The sequence below is a fragment of the Echiichthys vipera genome, assembly GCF_963691815.1.
Source record: "Echiichthys vipera genome assembly, chromosome: 6".
Taxonomy (NCBI): Eukaryota; Metazoa; Chordata; class Actinopteri; order Perciformes; family Trachinidae; genus Echiichthys; species Echiichthys vipera.
In genome coordinates, this window is record NC_139831.1 from 20,324,505 (window position 1) to 20,335,354 (window position 10,850).

The 10,850-nt window shown below is 39.5% G+C and overlaps 2 protein-coding genes across 4 annotated transcripts; one reads left to right on the forward strand and one right to left on the reverse strand.

The window, feature by feature from the left end:
* Positions 1 to 1,226: 1,226 nt before the first annotated feature.
* Positions 1,227 to 6,229, forward strand: cltb (clathrin, light chain B). 3 transcript variants are annotated; one of them, XM_083914807.1, is made up of 6 exons: positions 1,227 to 1,621; positions 2,712 to 2,767; positions 2,954 to 3,071; positions 3,314 to 3,425; positions 4,227 to 4,247; positions 5,102 to 6,229. In XM_083914807.1, the coding sequence occupies exons 1-6, from the start codon at positions 1,456 to 1,458 to the stop codon at positions 5,271 to 5,273; spliced, it is 645 nt and encodes a 214-aa protein (XP_083770933.1). In that variant the 5' UTR covers positions 1,227 to 1,455; the 3' UTR covers positions 5,274 to 6,229. The 3 variants fall into 3 exon arrangements, with proteins under 3 accessions (XP_083770933.1, XP_083770932.1, XP_083770934.1); XM_083914806.1 differs by lacking the exon at positions 4,227 to 4,247 and adding an exon at positions 4,714 to 4,767; XM_083914808.1 differs by lacking the exon at positions 4,227 to 4,247.
* Positions 6,230 to 7,110: 881 nt separating this feature from the next.
* On the reverse strand, positions 7,111 to 8,166 carry higd2a (HIG1 hypoxia inducible domain family, member 2A; the record flags this gene model as incomplete). Its single annotated transcript, XM_083915817.1, has 2 exons — positions 7,111 to 7,277; positions 7,977 to 8,166. The coding sequence occupies 2 exons, from the start codon at positions 8,164 to 8,166 to the stop codon at positions 7,111 to 7,113; spliced, it is 357 nt and encodes a 118-aa protein (XP_083771943.1).
* Between the last annotated feature and the right edge of the window lie 2,684 nt (positions 8,167 to 10,850).

Here is a 10,850-nt window from a genome sequence, read left to right on the forward strand (position 1 = left end):
CTATGGGGTTTCAAGCCAGAGTAATGTGAGAAACTAGTGATGTCCTGTGGTGTTCATTTTTGAATCCTATAGCCCTAAGAAAACATTGTTTAGATCTTCTCTTCTGACACAATGGTTACTGTTTAGTTGAAGTGCCTTGTTTATTTTAATTTAAATATATGTATTTCACAATAAATCAAGTATTTATAATTTGCTCTCTAATTTTGATCTCCAGAGTATAGCTAGTCCCTATCAGTCAGAAATACTTTAACACCACTTAACAAAAACAAGCAATTAAGTGTTCTTTACAATACAGTAAAGCATTGCACAAAATAAACAAAAGTTTGCAATGATTAGGTGGCCACAGGAGTGTCCATCAACTGACTAGGCAAATCAGAGATGAGAATTGTAATTTTACCTCTAAAGTGAAAAGACAAACAAAACTAGAGACCATCATACATAATCATACCTTATGAACATTGAAAATAAAATGAAAAAAACAGGGGGTGAGTGCTCAGACCACTGCCATTCTTTAACTGCACCTTCATTTTGATCTAAACTACACACCTGTAACATTTTGTGTCTGTATCTTGCACAGTTGGTACGCTATTGCGGCAAAAAAATATGTCCACAGTAGCATAAACATAATTTTAATGGAGAAGAACAAGGCCAACAACAGCTAAGTGTCTGACATGTCCCCTGATAATGTGGAGAGATGTAACAGTGGATTTATCATTATGATGTGAATATGCTGTAATTACTAAACTGAACACCTTCTATTCAGATTAACAGTTCAAGTGTTGACTGTCATTTTTCAAGATGTTGTTTTTACTATGTATATTAGATGCATATTGGCATCGGGAACACTATATTTACAAGACTCATATTGGGTGGATTTGTAGATATTCTGTAAATTGGTTCAAATATTGTACAAATGGAGATTTCCACATCTTCTGTCATTATAAATCAGGTTGAAGTGCTACATAAATACTGGAAAAGAATTATTTAAAAAAAAAAAAAAAGCTAAAGCCACAGAGAAATGCACACAGCCTGTTTTCAGAAACTGTGACTCTTAACGAGTCGTCAGCACTTCCGTACAGTTGTGATGATATTGAAACATCCTTTTAAGATGAAGTTCACTAAACACATACAGCAGAGGGCCAGCAGATGGAGACACACTGCAACACAAACGAAACGGTACCCTCAGGGTGCTACCCTGCTCCATCATCACAGGCTGAGCAAGTGAAGAAACCATGAATCATCAGTGAGAGCCTGAAGTCGAAGCTCAGATTGTTTATTACAGACGATTTAATTGTTGCATACAGTAGTCTATTTCGAATAGCTGATATTCGAGTAAACTATTTAAGTTGTTTGCAATAACGTTGCAAAACCGGTGGCCTAAATTTGGGGCGGACGTCAGGTTAGCTGAACCAACCGAGCTCAGTTAAACCCAACTTGTAAACACTTTTGTGGAAGATGGCTGACAACGGCGCACACCCGACCGAAGAGGACCCCGCCGCCGCTTTCCTGGCTCAACAGGAGAGTGAGATAGCGGGGATAGAGAACGACGGAGAAGGGTTTGCGGCTCTTGAAGAAGCAATTGGTGAAGAGCCGTCTGAGCCGCAGCAGACGGACAGCTATGGCAAGTTTGTGACTGAGCTAATGTCAGCTAGCGAGCTAATGGGCTAACTGAAGCTAGCTACCGGCATTTAAGCCTGGACCGGTGGCTAGTTATGGGACAATCTTATACGTTGACAGCATCAGTAGGCTAGTTGATACAGCCAGGTAACTTGGCATTAGTCGGCTCGTTTACAATCAAACTAATGAAATGTTAGCTTTATAGCTTAGCTCACTTAACTGACGGTTTGTTTGCGTCAACGTACGTTAGTTTACGTTGGTAATTCCACCGCGCGTCCTCGTTCAGATGTCAAACATTGTAGTATTGTACTTACACTGATAACGACTGTCGTGTGTGCTGTTCAGGGACTACTTTTCATTCATGTATAAACGCGCGGGGGGCTTTACACAATATATGTTACGTGGCAAGTGTATAGTAACGTTATGTAAGTAGTATTATACAGTATTTTGTCTAATTGAAACGATTAAATATAAACATTACATTTATTACATGCTCCAGAGTTATACACAATACCCAAAATGTATTTCTAAATGTAGAAATAAGAATCAAAAAAATGTAAAAAGGCAGCAAAACATAGAAAAAGAATGGAGACCAACAAAAACAAAAACGTATGAGGCTCTTCTAAACTAAGGGAGTACATTTGAAATGCCTAAATCATCATATAGTTTTTGCCAGTTTATTACTTATGAGTTTGAAGTTTTCCATAGTGGTCCAATATGATTTTAAAGTCTGAATCTTTTACGGATATGGTATTTTGCTAAGATAAAATTCAAATGAATTATGTAAGTTTCATCTGCCTAATATTTGGAACTGTAAAGAATTAGTAATAAACAATTTAGCTAGTATTAACTGAGCAAAATAATGTTGCCAACCGTTTACACTCCAGTGGAAAAACCTGTCCAGTTAACTGACAAAGTTTCATTTGACAACATTAGTGCCCAAACAGGTGCTGCTGCATTTCTTGGCTGTGACAAAGTGACACAGCCACAGTGGTCGAACCTCAGTTAACCCAGGTGATGAAGAAGAGAGGTTGGTAAACTGGAAAAACTCCAAGAAGTCGATACTAACAATCAACTTTTTTTTTTTCTTGTAGCAATGTTAGACAGTTTCGAAGATGAGCCTGCCACAGTCAATGGGGATATGTTTCAGGTGAGCTCAATCTTTAGCATGATTATTAAATAATCTCTTTGTATGTGTGGTTGACTTTTATTCTGCACATCATCAGAACATGTATTTGACTTTCTCTTAATTATTTTTTACAGGCATTTATGCATGTTATGAGTATTTGGATCATATAGCTAGTTGTTTATTTAAACGTTTTATGTCCTCCAAAAGGAGTCCAATGGCCCAACAGACAACTATGCAGCTATTGCCCAGGTGGATATTCAGAGGCAAGAGCCAGAGAGTTTACGCAAGTGGAGGGAGGAGCAGAAGACACGCCTTGAAGCATTAGGTGAGCAAAAATGAGGAATTTAATCATACTGTGTTATGCACTTGCTACTTTGCAGCTGTAACGAGTCACAGTGATTTTGACATTTGTTCTGCATCTTTTTGCAGTTTACCTTCAAAACGAATGATGCAGCATATCTAATGGTGTCACACCTAGATCTAATAATATGCCACTTCCTTTTCTCTATGTTTCCGCTGTTGGGGACTCTCTGACTGTGTTGTCCTCTGCTGTTGCTCCCTAACAAGACTCAGCATCCAAAGCAGCAGAAGCAGAGTGGAAAGAGAAAGCCAAAAAGGAGCTGGAGGACTGGCATGTACACCAGAACGAGCAGATGGAGAAGAACAAAGCCAACAACAGGTAAGTGTCTGACATGTACCCCGGTAATGTGGAGAGATGTAACAGTTGGTTTATCATTACGATGTGATTATGTTGTAATTACTACACTGAACACTTTCTATTCAGATTAACAGCTCGAGTGTTGTTTTGGAAGATTTTAATTTTGGATAGAAACTATTCAAAATGTTGTTTTTACTGCGTATGTCAAGTAAGATGCCTGTATTCAGAAACTGTGTCTTTAAACGAGCCGTGAGGACTTCTGTATGATTGTGATGTCACAACTATACTATATATATATATATATATATATATATATATATATATATATATATAGGTAGAATGTGCTGTTACAGTCATTCCCCGGGTGCAATAACCGGTTAGAGATGCTGAGAGCACATATGCGGAAGACCCGGAAATTCTGACCAATCAGAGCAGACTGGGCTTTTTTGGGAGGGAGACTTAAGGAGGCAGGTGCTAAAACAGTGTGCTTCAGACAAAGAGTGAATACAAGTACAAACCTGAAAATGAGCATAATATGGGACCTTTAATGAGTGATGTGGAAGATTTACTGCAATACTGCAAGTGGACTGCACCAAAGCATCACATGTTGAAGTAATGGGCGTAGTGCAGTTTAAAAGTTTAAAAATATCGATAGTATTGCTGATTTAATTAATGTATTGCTTATATAAAGACAGTATTTCATTTTCTGCTACTTAAAAAAATGTGACTTGTCAGTGTTGTTCGTTATGCTTACGAAAACATTGCAGCCTTTCCTATTCTTGACCAAAGCTAACCCCGTTCTTCTCTCACACTTTCCAACAGACTCTGTCCAAGTCTGGCACGGTATCACTCTGCATCTGTGTCCCTAGTTTTGGCCAGTTTCTTCCCCTGTGTATGTGAAAGCGCTGAGAGACAATCCTCTGATGAGATATTAAAGTTGTGTGTCCAGTTAGAATCCCTGTAAAAACAAAACAGGAAGCTGGCTTGCTACAAGGAATGCAAACAGCAGAGAGCGAATGTCACAGTTTTCATCCATTCTACAGCCTAGCGCCAAAGCAGTCTGCAGTTGCCTGAAAGCTTCACCATTCTAAGTTTGTTTATTGGCAACATTGTACTACAGCAGACGGGAAGACTGTATCCATTTAGCCATTTTAAACCTTTTAAAATCCACCTCATTGGAAGTGTTTCTCAGTCGCTTACATAATCCTTTTAACGCAGGTGTTAACTTTTCTCTGCTTGTTCTTTGACACTGAAACTGTTCTGCTTTCTCCTTCTTTTCCCTGCTTTCTCGGCCTTGCCTTGGTACTAGGATTGCTGACAAGGCTTTCTACAAACAGCCTAACGCTGATGTTATAGGCTTTGTGTAGGTTTAGAATTCTTACAGTTTTTTAATGTTGAATGCCCAGGAATTACCACTAGTGGATTTCCATGTGATGCATGCCCAAACATTACAATCACCAGTCAGTTTCTGGAGGCCAATTCATATTAAACATGTGTCTTCAACACAGTGTACGATTGGTGTTAAAAAAATAAGCATGACGTTATTATGTAGCTTGTGCATGGTGCTGTTCATGTGATTGAACTTTGTGGTTGAGCACCGTGTTTTGGTTCAGACAGGTTTGCTGTTCTAGAAAGGGTTCTGAAATCCCTTTGAACGGCTCCTTCATATCTGTCTCTGGTCTCCCTCCCACCTGCAGAGCATCAGAGGAGGCTTTCCTGGCAGATAGCGACGGCGACAGCCCAGGAACCGAATGGGAGAGAGTAGCCCGCCTGTGCGACTTCAATCCAAAAACCAACAAACAGTCAAAGGATGTTTCTCGAATGCGTTCTGTCCTCATCTCTCTCAAACAGACACCTTTAGTTCGCTAGAGGAGGTCGAGGGGGGGATTTTGTTGTAGAAACATTGCCTTTTCAGTTTTAACCTCACGTTGCATCAGAAGTTTGTATGCCCTTTTCCATAAAATCCCTGGTATGTTTATAACCTTTGGAAGCTTTCCGCCTTTCTTGATGCCTATTACATTGAAATAATATACTAAACGCCACTCTCTCTTGTGAGAATATGAAGGACTGCTCTATTGTTACAACATCCTTTGGCTGGTCAGTTTTTATCACTGCTATGCTTAGAAAATATTGTTACTGTAAGTTAAACATTTTTATCTCCCCTTTAACTTATACATTTTATTATTATTATTATTATTATTAGGTCAGTTTTCCTGCATGCCTCTGCCAATATTTTGGATGCACAATTTTTGGTTGTTTTATGAATTTGCATTTTGATCTATGTCAAACACTTCTTAAGCACTACCGTGTATTAGATTGTAACCACTTTTGCCTCTCATCGATGTAGAATTATCAACAAGCAAAGTCTTTGTTCACATTTGTTGTGTTATATCCCCGACTACCATATTTAACGTAGCTGGCATATTTTTTTTCTCTTTCAACTGCATAAGCTTGTGGCCTTTTGGATGTAGCTCTTACTCCAGTTTGAATATTCAGCCAGATGGATTTCCTCTTCAATTAGGCAAGCAAAAAAAAAAAAATCCTAATAATTACAACCAAAGATCTAAATTTCACACGATTAACATTTTGGGTTTTTCTGCGATCTCTCATTTCATTGATTTCCTCAGCAGTTTTACGCACTATTTCTTGTTACACCGATAAGTTTTAGATTTTTTAAAACCGTAATCAATAAGGTGTCAATTTCAACAGCAATGTCTGCACATTGTTTCACATGTTGCCTATTTGGACACTATGAATACTGAAACAAGTGAATGTTAAAAGGGAACTGGAAAATAAAAACAGTGGAGTTTGATCACCGAAAAGAATTTGTCTGTACAGTTTTTTCCCAGCTAAGACTGTTGCCATCAAAATGTCCTGGAGATAAACACTTGAATCCCAGATGTGCGAGGAACTAAAGGTCTTTGTGACCCAGTTTACCCACAATTTGAAGCATTGAAATGTTAAAAACAGACTGAGGAGCAGTTTACAGGTGCACATCCACCATGCCTCAGCGTAGTGATTCCACAAAGTGCTGTCACATTCCTAAAACAACATTTGGAGCTCTCCTACTGAAGGCTTTAAGTGAAATTAAAAGTCTGTTTAGTGTGAAAGAACATTGAGACTGGGCCTGTCTTGTGTCTAAAGCGTTCTCCCAGGCCATTAATAGAAGAACTGTGCTCACAATGGATTTCCCCGCTGATTTTAAAAGAAATTGTGTTGTATAAGGAATTGGTCTCAATGGAATACAGGTGTGAATGTGATGATTTATTTCAAATACAGGACACCAACTTCAAATTATCGTGTACATCAGTCAAGTAATATGTCCACCCTTTCAGTGTCAATACATGGGAACATTTGACAATCCCACCTTCCAGAAGAGCAAGGAGCATATACTTATATTTCTAAGCATTAATGTCAATATAGAACCATAAAAGTGAAATCCAGCCTGCTTATCTGGTCTGGTAAGGAGCTGTTTATACGTTGTTGCCAGAGTGCTCACCTGAAGCTAAATATTTTATCACCATGAGCAACTTAGTTTTCGAACAAAAATAAATATTGTGTTGGCATTGACATATGCATCTGAACAAAGCCGGAAACTTTAACACATTATTCAGTCCATTCAGATCGTAAAATCAGTCCAATTACAAGTTGGATCTGGTCTGACGGGCGGTGAACGGGCGATGGCGAGTGTGGGATTGGTCCATCTTCATTGCCTGGGTTTCACAGCTGTGGTAAAGACACCGACGATAATGGCAACTACAGTGAAGCCTTGAGCAAAGATACGTCCCCTCATCAACATCTGGGACTGTCTGGTTTTCCCTTGATGGAAGGCACGGAGGCCATAAATCAGTGCTCCTGCTGTTCCCAAGCAACCTGGAGAACACAAGGCAAATAAATACAACACAATGCCCAGGTCCTAGACAGCTTGACTACTATCTTTAATATTACCAAAGCATCACATGTTCACTTGCAATATTGCAATGTCCTTTGGGATAGCAATAGGAATGTGCAGACACTTGTTTGCTACAACCTGGTGGCACAGTAAAATAATACCAGTAAGATAATATGTAATTGATAGGATACAAGTCCCAGCATTAAAGGGTACGCTCACCCAAATCAGAGGGGCTAGCCCTAGCCATGCAGGTAGGTTTGTTAGTTTCTTATGAGATTTGACTGTAGCTATCCCCCACAGAGTACAATACAGTGGAGATAAATTGAGCTTTTTGTTTGTGAAACTCAAAGTACCATTGAGAAACTAATATATGTATCCACATACTTTACTATCGGTAGTTTTGGGACTATTTAATTCTGTTGAAATACTGTTGATTCAGAGTTTTATGTCTGTTTGGAGAGCTAAACCCTTGAAAACATTTACCAAGGGCAATAAGGCTCGTCAGTTTTTCAAATGCAGTTACTTCCTAGCATGCTACAGTTGAGTGTTGTTGTCTTTAAATGTACCGTAGAGTTAAATATCACTATTTTGACCACGGGAGAGTGAAGGACGAGCCCTCCTGCAGCCTCGGACGCTGCACTTGTGTAACTTCGCGCAGTTCGCCCGCTTGTGTAACTCACCTATGGGGACGAACGGGTTCTCCTTCGTTTTTCTAATGAATTTTTCTTTGAAGGTCTCATCTTTGACTCTCGGCAGAGGGTTGAAGCCTTCGATAGCCGGGGGCTCAGAAAAGTCAAATGGCACAGGAGCAAGAAGGGATGACTTAGGTGGTTGCTCAGGGACCGCTGGTGCTGCTGCTGCCGCCGCCATGTTTACCCATGGATGTACAACCTGAGAACTACATTTCCGGTTACTCTTCAACCTGAGACTTCACAATAAAAGTCCTGATATTTTAAAAGTCAGGAATGAGTGTGCAGAAACTAGTGCATCTATGGCAGATACTAAATACATTACAAAATGTCAGTGCTCTTTTCTCTACATAAACTATATAATGCTCAACATTAAAAGAGGGGCATGTGGATATAACATTTCCTAAATATACACAATCAATTATAGCTTGACTCATGATTCATTTGTAGCAACTGTTGTAAATATGAGACTATAACTCCTGATTAGCCTTATTATCTATTGGGCAGTTGAACTTTACTTTAAGGTGTTTTACAGTGGTATGCAAAAGTTTGGGCACCCCTCTAAGATTCCATGATAATTTGAGAAGATCACAGCAACAAGATTTGATTTCCTACAGAGATGTAGACATTTTAGTATTTTCCAGACCAAAATTCTTAGAGTAGCATTACATAGATAAAATGTAAAAAATGGTATGTGCAAAAGTTTGGGCACCCTTTTAATCGCATTCATTTCAAGACCTGCAGAGATTCATAGCTGACAGGTTGCAGCACAAAATTGCTTGGATTAGCTCGTGAGACCTTCAATTACAAAGACAGGTGGAACCAATCATTAATAAGGCTATTTAACAGAGGTCATTGCTGGCTGTGCTTGTCCTAGGTTCTTTCTTAGAGTGTGGGGGCAACATGGGGGCATCTAAACAACTCTCCACGGACCTAAAAACTAAGATAATTTATTATCATGAATTAGGAGAAGGGTACAAGAAATTATCAAGAAGGTTTGGACTGTCTGTCTCCACAGTCAGAAATGTTGTGCAGAAACGCAAGGCCACAGGAACAGTCCTTGTGAAGGAAAGATGTGGTAGGCCAAGAAAAATACAAGAAAGGCACAGGCGAAGGATGGTTAGAATGGTCACAGACACGCCACAGACCACCTCCAGAGAACTACAAGAACACCTGGCTACTGATGGTGTAGTTGCTCATCGTTCCACAATCCAGCGTACTTTGCACCAGGAAAAGCTCATTGGAAGGGTGATGCGCAAAAAGCCTTTCCTTAGTGTTCGTCACAAGAAGAGTCGCATGGGTTATGCTAAAGCACATCTGGACAAGCCAGAAGCATTTTGGAAAAAAATACTGTGGTCAGATGAGACTAAGATGGAGTTATTTGGTCAGAACAGGAGGAGATATGCATGGCGAAGAAAACACACTGCATTCCATGAGAAGAACTTATTGCCTACTGTGAAATTTGGCGGAGGGTCCATCATTTTATGGGGCTGTGTGGCTAGCACAGGGACTGGATACCTTGTTAAAGTTGAGTGCCACATGAATTCCTCTCAGTATCAGCAGATTCTCGACAAGAATGTTCAAGAATCTGTCACAAAGTTGAAGCTACGCCAGGGTTGGATTTTTCAGCAGGACAATGATCCTAAGCACTGTTCAAAATCCACCAAGGAATTCATGCAGAAGCACAAGCACTATCTTCTGGAATGGCCATCCCGGTCCCCAGTCCTTAATATCATTGAAAATGTATGGATTGATTTGAAGCAGGCTGTGTACGCACGGAAGCCAAGAAACCTGACTGAACTGGAGGCCTTTTGTAAGGAGGAATGGACCAAAATACCACCTGCCAGACTTCAGGGACTTGTCTGTGGCTATAGGAGGCGTCTACAGGCTGTTCTAGCAGCAAAAGGAGGCTTGACTAAATATTAATTAATTAATTCTTTGGGGTGTCCAAATTTATGCACATGCCTATTTTTGTTTAAATGCACATAAAAAATATTCTGTTGGACCAATAAAAATGGTTTCACTACTGAGATGTTTCTGTTTCCATGAGGTATAACATATGTTAAAATGAAGTTGCTGCTTCAAAAGCTCACTAAGTGACAAACGGATGTAATGATTTTCCTAAGGGGTGCCCAAACTTCTGCATACCACTGTAAGTGAAAGAGGTATTAACACTTTAAACAATAAACTGGGGCCTTCAGGCTCAGGTAAATATTGTCAAATACAAATTAAATAGGTTAAGTCATTAAATATGCCACCATGATATCCTGGGAACACATTTCATTTGATCATAAGAGGTTTGCTAGATTGAGGAATATTACTATTATATTGAACTTTGCCAATCTTTTTTTTTATTCACAGAAAATCATCACTCTTGCCACTAAATGTCAGTATTGGGTAATGTTCAGTGTTCAGCCATCATTGGATCTCAACCACCGCAGGAGTCTCGTACAAAGTAGTAATGATATTGTATTTTGGGGTTGGGAACCGTTAGATCTTCCTCCAATTAGCTTACCCATTTAGGCTAAGGTCAGATTCCAACAAGAGAACTATCCCGTTCATTGGACATGCCAGTGAAGCCCGTCCTGCAAGCTCAATTCTCAGCTAAAACGAAAAGAACTAAACATACATATCTCAATAACAATAATACATGAATAGAATTCTGACTGTCCATAAAGGCCAGTTTGAAACCATAAAGCGTGTCTCAAGACTTCCCAAGGACTCCAGCTGTGAAGGACTGTCAGGAAATGTCCAAAAGGGAGCAAAAATGAAGTAACTCCTTAGATGAAATGTGTACCAAGTCTTGATGTCAGTTGAAGTCAAAACACGAAAGAAAGGCAAATGTTTTATAAAACAACACACAGA